General features: G+C 39.5%; 1 protein-coding gene across 1 annotated transcript in view; it reads left to right on the forward strand.

Moving 5' to 3' along the window:
* UBN2 (ubinuclein 2) overlaps nt 1-14,094 on the forward strand; it is a 68,217-nt gene that overhangs the window by 7,190 nt on the left and 46,933 nt on the right. The window contains exon 2 of the mRNA XM_007466605.1: nt 302-394. Coding sequence (XP_007466667.1) covers nt 302-394 — 93 coding nt within the window. The remainder of the gene's footprint in view (nt 1-301; nt 395-14,094) is intronic.

A 14,094-nucleotide genomic window follows, 5' to 3' on the forward strand; every position in this document is an offset into this window, starting at 1 on the left:
CCTCTCCCGTTGCGGAGCACAGGCTCTGGACGCGCAGGCTCAGCGGCCATGGCTCACGGGCCCAGCCGCTCCGCAGCACGTGGGATCCTCCCGGACCGGGGCATGAACCCGCGTCCCGTGCATCGGCAGGCGGACTCTCAACCACTGCGCCACCAGGGAAGCCCTTTAGTTACTTTTTTAATGCTTCTAACTTTGTTAATATTTGGAAAAATTGACTCATGTTTTAAATTTAGATATATTCAACTCTGGTTGAAGTAATACTAATGCTTCTATTTCTTTTACCATATTCACTTTGAAGCAGAAGAAGCCCATTTACATGGAAGACCCGTTCAATGATGATCATCAAGAGAGGCAAGAAGTGGAAATGTTGGCTAAGAAGTTTGAAATGAAATATGTAAGTATAATAAACTTTTCACGTAGGTAATTTTATCCTGTTGGCCTATTTTTTTTTCTGTGACAGTTTGGGAGGGCTGATAGCATCCATTGCTCACATTATCTTGTTCTAACAGGTTGAACCCCAGTAAATGGTTAGCTGGTCCTATAAAGATTCTGATAGGTTTGTGATGGCTGTAATAGTAGCTATCATTTATTGTACTCCTTCTAGAGTTCAGGCAGTTTGCTTATCATCATTATCTCCAATCCTTATAACAACACTCCAAGGTAAGTAATATGGACCACATTTTACAGATGAAGAAACAGGCTCTGAGCTTAAGGTTGAATAACTGATCCAAGGTCACACAGTGGCAAGAATGAGGCTGCATGTCCAGGTCTGTCTAGCTCTAATCCTTTGCTCTTTCCACTGCCATTGAGAACACTATTTTAATTCCTTTGGTGTAGTAGTTCTCAAGCCTTCCTGCCTCTTAAGAGTTTAAGAGAATGCATGTGTGTACTTCTAGGCCACTGGGTTCAGGATCAATCAGAAGCAGCATGAAATTTCTTTATAAGTATCTTGTCTACCTTGAAATTCATGTGCATTTTATATTCTTTGCCACAGTAAATTGGTGTTTGTTTTAATATAAAAATAAATTTGAATTACCTGATTGTAAAGTTGCTTAATGTTATTCTCAATTTTTCTAGTATAATTGACTTTGTTGGAAGATCCCCCCCATCCCCTCCCCATTTTTATCTTATGGTTTTAACTACCCTTTGTCTCTTTGCTAAAACATGACCCAGGAGAAGCAAGACCTTACCCTTTGTGGTTCCCCTGTGAGCATTGAAAAGTATCTCACAGAGATAGGATATCAGCTCACACTAGCTCTGTCATTCACGTTATCTTCAAAACGCAGCTACGGTCTTGGTGGACACTTGTTGGCTCTTTGCGGTAATGAAGAAACAGTTTGGGGGTTGGAGAAAATACATGAGAATATTTTGAAATATGGGTCAGCTTCTAGGCCATACTTTGCCAGCTACTAGTTGTGTCCATTGGTGAGGTTATTTAACCTCTTTGGGCCATAGTTTTCTTATCTGTAAATTGAGATGTTCAGGTTTTTCACAGCCCCTTCTGGCTCTGTATTCTGTGGCTGTATCATATCTTTAGGGGTGGACTAATGGCTGTTTCCATGGAAGAAATAGCCAAAGATGTTACATTTGTAGTGTTAATTATAATACAGTGTTCTCAGATTATAAATCCTGAAATAACTGTCTAAACTTTTTATACAGATGAATACATTGGTTAAATTTAATGTTTTAACCAGGTAGTGCATTTACATGGTTCAAATTCAAAAATGAAAAAAAATATAGAGTGAAAAATCTTCCTTTTATTCTACTGTCCACCCACCTAATTTCACTTCCTAGAGGCAAGTAATATTCTTGGGTGTCCTTCCAGAGATATTTTATGTGTATCTCTCTATATACATTATTCCTCCCCCTACCCCACACCCCTTTTTACACATGTTACAGAATGCATTACATGGTTCTGCTCTTTACTTTTTTCATTTACTATATCTTGGAGATTTTTTTCATATCAGGACAAAGAGAGCTTTCTCTCTCATTTTTAAGGCTACATGGTATTCCATCGTATGGACATATCACCATTTATTTAACTAGTCCCCACATAATTTCAGTTGTTTCCAAAACTTTACCCTTCTAATAGTACTGCAGTAAATTACTTAGTAGCATGCCATTTCATACATTTTCAAGTTTATCTTCAGACCAAATTCCTAGAAGGGGAATTTTAGGTCAAAAGACTTATGCATTTATAGCTTTGGTATATACAGTATTATCAAATTACCAGTTTCTACTCCCTCCAACACTATATTAGAGTGCCTTTTTTCCCCATGGGTTATAACACCAAGGATTAGATTGCCCTTTGCAAGTGGAAAATTCCTAGCATATCCTGTAAGTAATGTACCTCACAGTTAGCCTTAAATCTTATTGGGAAGCTTTTGGATAGTTCTTGGCATAGAAAAACCAGTGTTCTGAAGAAGTTGGTTGATGTGTAAAGTTGTTTCAAATAACTGGGATATATCCAAGCACTGTCACTGTGCAGGGATAAAATGTTATTCTTGTTGTAATCCAAATTAATGGGCTGTATTTCTTCTCTAGATTTTTATTTTGGCTACTGACTCTCTTATTTCCATTCTAAGTAGAGATTTAAAATGTCCTACCTCATGAAGGCTTTATGTGCATAAACCTAAAATTATGCCATGAATATTATATCCATGAATGTTAAATACGCATATTATAACAAATTATTTGGAACGTTTTAAGAAAATCATCAGGCTAAAAGTGACCTGGGAGAAGATATCTTGCCAGCTCTAGGCTCTAGGCTTCACAAAAGATCACTCTTAAACAGCAAAGATTTTTATTGGTGTTCAGGCATATCATATACAGACATCTATATGTATATTTATACATATATGTTGTATATTTATTTATAAAAACTATATATATTTTTTTAAGTAAAAGAAAATCTTTTAGATATTTGCAAAATATTAACCCACCAAAGTTAGATTTCTCTTTTTGCAGATGACAAAAAGATGACTTAGTTCTTTGAGGTTTATAAAACACAGATAAAACTTGTATCCCTAGCTACCTTTTCTTCTTACTTTTATTCCCTTCATAATATAACTTAGATGTCCTTGTCATTATTTCTTTTTTTTTTTTTTAATTTACATTTTATTTATTTTTTGGCTGCATTGGGTCTTCGTTGCTGCGTGCGGGTGAGCGGGGGCTACTCTTCATCGTGGTGCGCAGGCTTCTCATCGCGGTGGCTTCTCTTGTTGCCGAGCACGGGCTCTAGGCTCACGGGCTTCAGTAGTTGTGGCTCTTGGGCTCTAGAGCACAGGCTCCATAGTTGTGGTGCACGGGCTTAGTTGCTCCATGGCATGTGGGATCTTCCCGGACTAGGGCTCGAACCCATGTCCCCTGCATTGGCAGGCGGATTCTTAACCACTGTGCCACCAGGGAAGCCCCCCCTTGTCATTATTTTTGAAAATCGCTTAAGGTTACTTCTAGCCCTTTGTTTCTTGGAACGAGAGATGGAGTTATTTGTTAAATTTTGTATATAAATAATAAAATATTTGAGCATTTTTGTTAGACATACAGAGACATGGTATTTGCCGCCTCCTGGAGAAACTTTCAAAATCATTGGGAAGACAAAACATACATATGACACACAAATTCAGGGCCAAGCAGTGGCCTATGGAAATGAATGACTCTCCTTTGGGGACCTGAAAGTGAATAGACGTCCCATTCTTGAAATTGGAAGGAATTTTGGAGACTTGAATGGATACTTTCAACCTCCTTTCTACCCTTTGTAGGCTAGCAATGGATGAGATGCAGCAGCAGCAATATATTGTAGTGGAAGGAGCCCAGGATTATGAGTTAATGCAGCTAGATTCTGATCCTCTCTTTGCCATAACTAGCTCGGTGACCTTAGTGAAGGCTCTTGGCTTTTTTATGCTTTAGTATGTGTGAGGGGAAAATAAGGTCTGATTAGTCAACTTTATAGCACAAGGGTTTTGTCAAAATAAGATGAAAAATACATTATTAGTGTTTGAAATATTTAAAGTGCTATCTAAATGTGAAATGCTGTTCAGTCATTTAAATATATCATTCTTTTTTTTCTTTTCTGAAAAATAATTTATTTAAGGAAGTAGCAAGTAACTGATTAATTCTGCAAAAGAATAGACATTAAAACACCTAATATTTTTCTCTCCCTTCCAGGCAGCCAGATATGTGTGTGTGTGTGTGTGTGTGTGTGTGTGTGTGTGTGTGTGTGTGCGTGTGTGTAGTGTATGTATTTTTTTTTTAATTAATTTATTTAGTTTTGACTGTGTTGGGTCTTCGTTGCTGTGCGTGGGCTTTCTCTGGTTGTGGTGATCGGGGGCTAGTCTTCATTGCGGTGCAGGGGCTTCTCGTTGCCATGGCTTCTCTTGTGGAGCATGGGCTCTAAGCGTGTGGGCTTCAGTAGTTGTGGCACGCAGGCTCAGTAGTTGTGGCTCATGGGCTCTAGAGCGCAGGCTCAGTAGTTGTGGCTCACGGGCTTTGTTGCTCTGCGGCATGTGGGATCTTCCTGGACCAGGACTTGAACCCGTGTTCCCTGCATTGGCAGGTGGATTCTTAACCACTGCGCCACCAGCGAAGCCCGGGCAGATACATTAATCAGGCCTCTTGATTACCCCAAGGGCTAGACCAATGCAGTGAATTACTTCATTGCATAAAACAGAAATTAAAACATATCATTCTTGTAGAGAATTGCTTTTATTCTGTACCTGTCATAAATTCTTTTTATGTAAACATCTATGTGGTTTTAACCTCTTTTAATTGATGACTCCACTGATTTTGATCTTTTAGTTCAGGCATTCTATTCCAAGTGGCCTTTATTTTTCGTCCTCCAGTCACTTTTTACATATTCTTAACTATTGTGGTCTTCTTAAAGACTACAGCAGATTATTTGGAGCCCTTTAAGAAAATCATCAGCCGGGACTTTCCGTGGTGGCGCAGTGGTTAGGAATCCACCTGCCAATGCAGGGGACATGGGTTTGAGCCCTGATCTGGGAAGATCCCACATGCTGTGGAGCAACTAAGCCCACGTGCCACAACTACTGAAGCCCACGTGCCACAACTACTGAAGCCCACGTGCCACAACTACTGAAGCCCACGTGCCTAGAGCCCGTGCTCCACAACAAGAGAAGCCACTGCAATGAGAAGCCTGTGCACCACCATGAAGAGTAGCCCCTGCTCGCCGCAACTAGAGAAAGCCTGTGCGCAGCAGTGAAGACCCAATGCAGCCAAAAAAAAGAAAGTCATCAGCCAGAAGTCACCTGGGAGAAGATACCTTGTCCAATCCTAGGCTCTCACAAAAGATCACTGTTAAGCAACAAATGAAGATATTTACTGACCTATCGTTTACTGTCCTTTAGTTACTTTAGTGCCTGAAATTCAGGAGTAGCAAATTCAGATGTCCCCAGTTTCCCCTGATTAATCAGTGAAGCAAGCCAGATGGACAATAAAGGTGGGGGATTGTTCCAAACAGGGGACAGCGCATGCTCTGTCTAAAGGGGACATTGCTACTCAGTTCCAGCCTTTGTTACTTTGTAGGAATTTGGGCTTAGGGTTGCCAGATCTTTCCATTTCTCAAAAGAAGGCTGAAATCTGGATTTTACTCTGTTATCTCTTACTTTTTTTAAAAAATAAATTTATTTATTTCTTTTTGGCCGCATTGGGTCTTTGTTGCTGCGCACGGGCTTTCTCTAGTTGCGGCACGGGCTTCAGTAGTTGTGGCTCATGGACTCTAGAGCACAGGCTCAGTAGTTGTGGCACGCGGGCTTAGTTGCTCTGTGGCATGTGGGATCTTCCCAGACCAGGGCTCGAACCCGTGTCCCCTGCATTGGCAGGTGGATTCTTAACCACTGCACCACCAGGGAAATCTGATTATATCTTACTTTTAAATGTGGGCTTCTAACTAAAACACCTACTGGGCCAAACAAAATGTCCATCTGTGGGTCAGATTCGGCTCTCAAGCTTTTGTTTGAGACCTTTGTGTACTTGCTTCACTATTTTTTTCCTAATATATTTAACTCATCAGTCCATCTACTTTTACATTCTGCCCTTTCTCTTCTGTGAGCAGAGTGGTTGGTGGTACATGTGGGGGCGTGTACCATTTCCATTGAGGAGTGTACGTTTGTAGGAAGTTTCGGAGAATGGAGCAAGTTAAACTCAATTGGGGGTTTCCAGATATGGAGAAAAATGGGATGCAACTTGATCTCAGAAAATTGACAAATGTAATAACAGGTCCAGTGACCAAGGAGGTGGAAAGTATAAAATAAATCTTACATGTATAGTTTTCAAAAAAAAAAAAATAGGATGCCTTGAGATGTGGCTGCGTCTAAGAGTGATGTTAGTGATAAATTCTGTGTTTTGCTGGAAGGCCTGAGAGGCAAGTTATGGGCTTTTTGTGGTCTTTAGTATATCTAGCTGTTGCTTGTGCTGGAGAGGAGTTGAGTGAGGGGGAGCAAGCGGCCACCTGAGGGAGAAGGGAAGGCTACTTGTGGAGTATAGGATGTGCCTTATCCTGCAGCAGTTGCTTGTGGAAGAAGGATTGAGACAGCTTTGGTGATAGCAGAAATTATGGAGAGTATAGAACCCTGTATTGAATGGTTGGTTTGTGGTTTTTCCCCCATTCTGTCCTATTTTTATTGTCTATGTCATATTTCCTGTTATGTTACTCTTCAGGTAATGTGACACTGTGTATTCAGCATCAATTGCTAAATGTTCTTTTGGGAACAGAGCAGTATAAGTATTCAGCACTTTTACCTAGAGTATATTAAATTGGTTGTTGTACATAAATCTTAATAAATAGCTAAGTCCAAGTTTTGACATTTGACATTTGTCTTGTTGGTTACTGTAGGAAGGAAGGAGGATACAGTTTAAAGAGGCCCCCGTGACTTTCCTCATTCCCAGTTTTAAGGCTCCAAATGTGGAGACTAAATATCCTACTTTCCAGTTCAGTTTTTAGATGGTTTCTAGGTTGTGTATGTTTTTCCGAGGCCATGTATACTGTAGATCAGGGAATGAGGTTTGGTTTGATGGGTGTAGACTTGTTCTCTAAGCCTTCTAGGGCATAGGATAACCTATGGTGGTTGGCAGATTTCTTTTAGTGATTTTTCGCACTGTGTTACCCCAGCCATCTTGAAAGATCATGCTGTCCTAGAATTGGATATAAATTCAATAATCTAAATGAAAGTGCTTAACACAATACCTGATACATCGCAGTTAATACTGTTTGAATCTGAATGACTCTCTAAACAGGAAGACATGTACTTCTGCCAGGCATTTATTAGCATTTATAAAATCACATTATGACTTTAAAATCTGCTTAGTATACCACATAGACTTTGAATACCACCTTTGATAGTACCACGTTTGATGCTTAATTCTTTGTGATTTTGGACTCTCAGAGCCCTAAGTAGCTTCGTATTTATTTTAAAAGGGAGGATAGGGACTTCCCTGGTGGCACAGTGGTTAAGAATGCAGGGGACGTGGGTTTGATCCCTGGTCCAGGAAGATCCCACATGCTGTGGAGCAGCTAAGCCCGTGCACCACAACTACTGAGCCTCTGCTCAAGAGCCTGCGAGCCACAACTACTGAGCCCGTGTGCCAGTTACTGAAGCCCGTTTGCCTAGAGCCCGTGCTTTGCAACAAGAGAAGCCACCGCAATGAGAAGTCCACACACCACAACAATGAGTACCCCCACTCGCCGCAACTAGAGAAAGTCCACACGCAGCATCAAAGACCCAACCCAGCCAAAAAAAATAAATAATAAATAAATAAAAGGGAGGATAAGGGTAGATTTGATGAGTTAAAAGTCATTTTGAGCAGTTTTACAAATAAGGCATTTGATGAAATAGAGTTAACACTGTTTTTAATCAAAAACAAAGTATATTTATAAAAAGTCTTGATTTTCTTTTGGTATGGCTCTTAAAACTGATTTTGTCCAGTTATTTTTTAAAGGACGGCAATATCTTGGAATAACTGTGTAATTTCCAATGAAATTGGCTTCTTCATGATATATACTACTCAACTGAGTGGAAAGGAAAAATATTTTTATACTTAAAATAATTATGAATTGTTTGAAAAGTGTCCTCAAATATGAGACTGATATAAGTGGATGTTAGAAAGCATTTATGCACCCTATCTGGGAATTTTAAGAATTTTGTTATTCATATTATTAGATGATCATCCACACTTGCTGAGGCAGTAGAGCGTCCTTGGGAACTTCCTGGGCTGGTTTTCCTCTCTTTGTTTGAGCATTATGTTAGGTCTGGTCTCTAAGGATCAACTTGGTAGGGCTTTGGGTAAAGCAGTTTGGGCCAACTTGTTAATACCACCACAAAAATAAATTCTACATACAAAGCACAAATACCAGTGTATTTAGGTTCTGTTGGCCAGTAATAGTGTAGTCCTACAAATACAATAAAAACGTGATATAGTAACCTTTCAAAGCAGTCTGAGGGGTGTGATTTTTTTAAAGGGCGAGGGAGACTTCTCCACTCAAATAATTGTTTCTTTAGTGCAGTTATCAATTGTAATTGCTTGCCATGACATGCCCTTTTAAGTCCTTGGCCATGAGCTAAATAAATTCTCTTCATCTTCCTTCAGTCCCTTAGGAACAGTTGAGAATCAGCAGTTTTAGGGTATTTAGGAGGAAGGTTTTGTATCCATAAGTGGTGATTATAGAAATCTGTGTATAGTATTTCTGTGCTGTTAAGTCAGCTCTTGACTGTCTTTCCACTGACTTAAATCTCTACCCTTTTCTATTGGTAGGTTTAGAAAGTTAGTAAAGGTAGAAGATAAGGTTGTGACAGGGCTGGAATAAATAGGCAGCTTTGTGACCAGCAGATATTTTCTTCTCCGTTATCAGACTAGAGTCTTAGCAGCGTCATGATTCTTCTGTCTTCCATAGGTGATCAATGAAAGCTTGTTATTAGTTAGGTTTCTTATTACCTGAAGGCAATAGGGGGTCTGTACTAAGAACACTTGTTTGTTTTCCATTTTAGTGTTACAATGTAATCGGACTTCATTGGCTTGAAACACTGATTATGAGGTTAAAGCAGGTGCTAATGACTCAGTAAGCTAGTTTTTTTCTGAGTCATAGTGTGTGAACTAGTGCCCTAGGGGAGTAGATTTAAAGGGGTTTCTTCATCTTAGATGTAGCAAAATTCAAGGGTTTTTTAAATTTGGAAAATAAAATTTGTATTTTTATAAGGTGCATTTATTGTGTAAACTGTAACATCAACAACTGGAGGAGGCCAGAGAATTTATCAAGTCAGACTTCGATGCTACTGCAGAGTGTATTTTTGCCACAGATGCTGAAAAAGACAGCAACTCAACATAGGCCCAGTAGGGAAGACATGATAATATAGTCCTTTGCCAATCTGTCTTGAGTTCCTTTAGGTGAATTTTAATATTTGTGGATTTAAAAAAAAAAGGAGTTCCCTGGTTGCCTCGTGGTTAGGATTCCTGGCTTTCACTGCTGTGGTCCTGGGTTCAGTCCCTGCTTGGGGAACTGAGATCCTGTAAGCTGCATGGTGCGGCCAAAAAAAAAAAAAATTTTTTTTTTTTTTTTTGGAGTAACTGGTTTGTGCCTTTTTGGCAACTGTCAAAAGTTTGGCTCCACTTTATATCATTTGCGTATCACTGGATTTCAGCATAATTGGGGAACTAGAGAATTGTAAGCTGGAGAATAGAAAAAGGAAGGTAGGGCAGAAGGCAGGCCGGGGACTTGGAGTTTTTCCAGTAAGGCCAGAAGGTGAAGAAAAGTAAACCGAGGCCAGAAAAACTGTACTCTGTTGGCCTCTGTGATGCAGGAGGGAAATGGGATGTGCCAACAGTAATGCTTTGGCAGAAAGCCAGTATTTGGTAGAGCAAAGACAATGTAACCCTGGCTAGTGGAGAGGGGTTTAAGAAAGAACCACCATGGGCCTGGGTGTGTCGCATATAGTTTATCCAAAACTCTCCCTGCAGTGCGCCTGGGAAGCAGAAGCGTATAAAGAGTCAAACAGTAAATGATATTGAACATTTGATGGCCCAGACCTAAGAAAATAAAATTCCTTGAATGGGTAGTACATGCACTTAATAAAAATTTGAAAGATAAAATAATGAAAAGTAAATCTGCCTCCTACCCCTGACTCCCAGCTAATCAGCTCCCTTCTCAGAAATAATCACTGAGCTTCTTGCCCAAGAGATCTATGTATATGTAAGCATTTACATATTTCAAAGATTTTTTTCACTATAAAAGAATATATAAATACAGATAAACAAAGAGAGGAAAATAAAAATCAGCTAATCATCTCTAAGCCCACTTCCAGGCATAACCACTGTTAATAGTTTGATGTGTACCCTTTTAGGGCTTTTAGAAATGCATATGAGCTTATGTATGTCCTCTCTTGCACTTTTTTTAATCACTTGAGTATTACATGAACACATTCCAGTTATTAAAAACAAATTCAAATATACATATTAAGGCAAAGTCTTCCTTCACCACTGCCTCCAGTTTTATCCCTCCCACACTGGTAATGGTCATGGTTATCTACGTGTTACAATTCTTTGAGCATTATATATATAATATATAGCTATAGATATATATTGTTGTGTTTTTCTTAAATGAGATCCTACTATTTGTATGATAGTTGAAAAGCAGTATCTTGTTATGTTAATGTTGTCTCCATGATTACCAGTTAGGTTGAACACTTTCAGATGCTTAGTGAACATCAGTATTACCTTTTCTGTGAATAGCCTGAACTATACATAACATCTGGTAAACTGCTTTTGTTGCCCTCTATATTATTCAATATTCTTCTACCACACTGTTTTAAAATGGCTGTTAATATTGCATAGATTTGTTATAGTATATATAATTTATACCTTTATCATTGTTACGATGCTTTAATTGATAGGATGCTTGGGAAAGCTCATACTTCTAAGATCCTATTTTGAGAGCCATTTTAGTCAGATTAATACTGTTATAGTTAAGTAAAAGCATTAGCCATTTTGGTTACTGTCATTGACAAGAGTCACATTTACTTATTTAACCATTTTATTGCATATATTAGATATGGACTCAGAACTATTAATAACTGCTATCTTTTCCTGTGGTTAACTACTGGTAGCCTTGCCTAGACTTAAATGTTCCTGAATCTGTCTACTTACGCATAAGTTATTTGGACTTCTGCATATGTCTTGTTGGGCCCATTAAAACAGAACCTATTTGTTTTTCTAGTTTTCCCTAGGTAAATCTTTTTTAGGCATCTAGTTGTGCCTAGACAAAAAATACGTTAGGAGAGCAGAAAAAGATCATTGTGATTTTGAGTAGAAAACATCCAGGAGAAAAAGTTTAAAACTTGGGCTGAGGGACTTTCTTGGTGGCGCAGTGGTTAAGAATCTGCCTGCCAATGCAGGGGACACGGGTTCGAGCCCTGGTCTGTGAAGGTCCCACAAGCCACAGAGCAGCTAAGCCCGTGCGCCACAACTACTGAGCCTTCGCTCTAGAGCCCGTGAGCCACAACTACTGAGCCCGTGTGCCACAACTGCTGAAGCCTACCCACCTAGAACCCGTGCTCCCCAACAAGAGAAGCCACTGCAATGAGAAGCCCACGCACCTCATTGAAGAGTAGCCCCCGTATGCCGCAACTAGAGAAAGCCCGTGTGCAGCAACGAAGACCCAACGTAGCCATAAATAAACAAACAAATAAATAAATAAAATTTATTTCAAAAAAACCCCCCAAAACTTGGGCTGAGCAGTAAAGGGTGGGAGAATTCAGAGAGGGATAAGAGATTAGTCCCAATAAGGGGGAAGCATGAGGAAAGATAAGCAAGTGTGTTTGGGAGGAGGGTGGGTCTATAAACTGAATGGATTGAAGTGTTCACGCCAGAAAATCCTAAGAAAAAAGTTGGAAGCGTGGTTTGAGCCAGCATGTAGAAGGTATTTAATTACTGCCTTATTAAGGGTTTTGGATATATTTTGTAATAGGTAGGATGCTTCTGAAGCATTTTGAGCAAGGGAATCAGAGAAATATTAGATGATATTAGGTAGGATGAATTGAGAATCAGTATGAGGAAGGAGAGGCTAATTAAGGCATTCATTACATTTAAGTGAAAAACAATGGCCAGGATTATAAGCAACAGCAGTTAGAATGGAGAGGAAGCTGTCGATGTGAATAATCATATGAACAAAGGTTTGTGGGGTCAGAGAGTTGAAGTAGAAATAATAAGGGTTTTTAAAAATCATCATTGAAGTATAAATAAATACAGTTCATTCAAGTATATAATTTGGTATATTTTGGTAAACATACATAGTCCTGTACCCACTACCACAATTATGATATAGAAAAATTTCATCACCCCAGAAAGTTCCCTTTTATCTTTCTACAGATAATCCTCTCCCCTTCAGCCCTGGCTCCTGGCAACCTCTGATCTACTTCTTGTTTCTGTAGATTTTGGGGTTTTGTTTTTTCTTTTTCTAGAGTTTCCTATAAATGGAATCTTATAGTCTTTTGTACATGGCTTCTTTCACTTATTATAATGCTTTTGAAGTGCATCCATGTTTTGCATGTTATCAGTGGTTCCTTCCTTTTTATTGCTGCATAGCGTATGGATGTACCACAGTCTGTGTATCCACTTACTGGGTGATGGGCACTGGGTGGTTTCCAGTTTGTGGGTGCTAGGAGTAAAGCTGCTCTAACGTTGGAACACAAGTGTGTGTGTGAACATATGTCTTCATTTCTCTTGAGGAAATATTAAGAGAGGGATTGTTAGGTCATATGATGAGTGTGTGTTTAACTTTATAAGAAACTGCCAAATTGTTTTCCAAAGTGGGTGTATCATTTTGCACCAGCATGTAGGAGAGTTTGAATTGTTCCACATCCTTGTTAATGCTTGCTGTCATCAACCTTTGTAATTTTAGTTAATAATGAAGTTTTAAGGCAGAAAAATAGAGTTAATAAAATGGAAATGTCAAGTGGGGGAAGCTAATTTGGAGATGATTGACAGCAGGAACACTGGTTTGAGTTTTGGTATTGAGTTTTATGTGTCTCCGAGTGGAAAAGTGACCCCAGAAGTTCTATCACTTCTCCTACGGAACTTTTAATAGAATGATACTTCGGAGTCAGATGGTCATGAGTTTGAAAATTGGCTCTGTTACTTTCTCTATGAGCTTAGACAAGTTATTTGTTTTTTCCAAGGTTTAGTTTTTCCCATTTGTTAAATGGGAAATAATATATGGTTGTACTTCGAATAGGTGCTAATGCAAAGTTAGCGCTCAGTGGATGGTGGCTGTCATCATCATTATCATGATTGGTAATTAAATATATGTTTTATGCCCCCAGTAACTTGTGACTTTCTTGCAAATCTGCATTTTTTTCTTTCCTAACTCATCTCCCCAACTGTGTTCATTCCCCACCACAATGGCCAGAGTGATTTTGTTAAAGCACTAATCTTACCAGGTTACTTACCAGTTCCAACACTTTCTGTGGCTTCCACAAGTGATTACTTCCACTCATCCTTGTCTGGGCATAAATATCTCAGGAAAGCCTTGATTAGGTCTTCTGTTAAAAAATCCAGTACCACCTATAATTCCCCTTTTACCATTTATTACTACTATAATTATTTAATCTTCCTCTTCTCCACAATACTATGAATATAAAATCCATGAAGGCTGGCACTTGGTAGGTGCTCAGTTAATTTGTTGAGTAGATTATCTTCGTTTAACTTCCTTTAGGACAGAGACTTCATATTTAAATCTAAGTTCCTTCTGACATCTAACACAGCGTTCCCCAACCTTTCTGGCACCAGGGACTGCTGTTTTTCCATGGACACACGGGGGTGGGGTTGGTTCAGGTGGTAACGTGAGCAATGGGGAGCAGCAGATGAAATTTCACTTGCTCATCCACTGCTCATCTCCTTCTGTGTGGCCCGGTTCCTAACAGGCTGCTGCCTGTTACTGGTCCGTGGCCTGGAGATTGGGGACCCCTGATTTAACATATTGCTTTCCTTTTTTTTTTTTTTTTTTTTTTTGTTTGCTGGGCCTGGCCCTCTCACTGTTGTGGCCTCTCCCGTTGCGGAGCACAGGCTCCGGACGCGCAGGCTCAGCAG

The sequence above is a fragment of the Lipotes vexillifer genome, unplaced genomic scaffold (genome assembly GCF_000442215.2).
Source record: "Lipotes vexillifer unplaced genomic scaffold, Lipotes_vexillifer_v1.1 scaffold71, whole genome shotgun sequence".
Taxonomy (NCBI): Eukaryota; Metazoa; Chordata; class Mammalia; order Artiodactyla; family Lipotidae; genus Lipotes; species Lipotes vexillifer.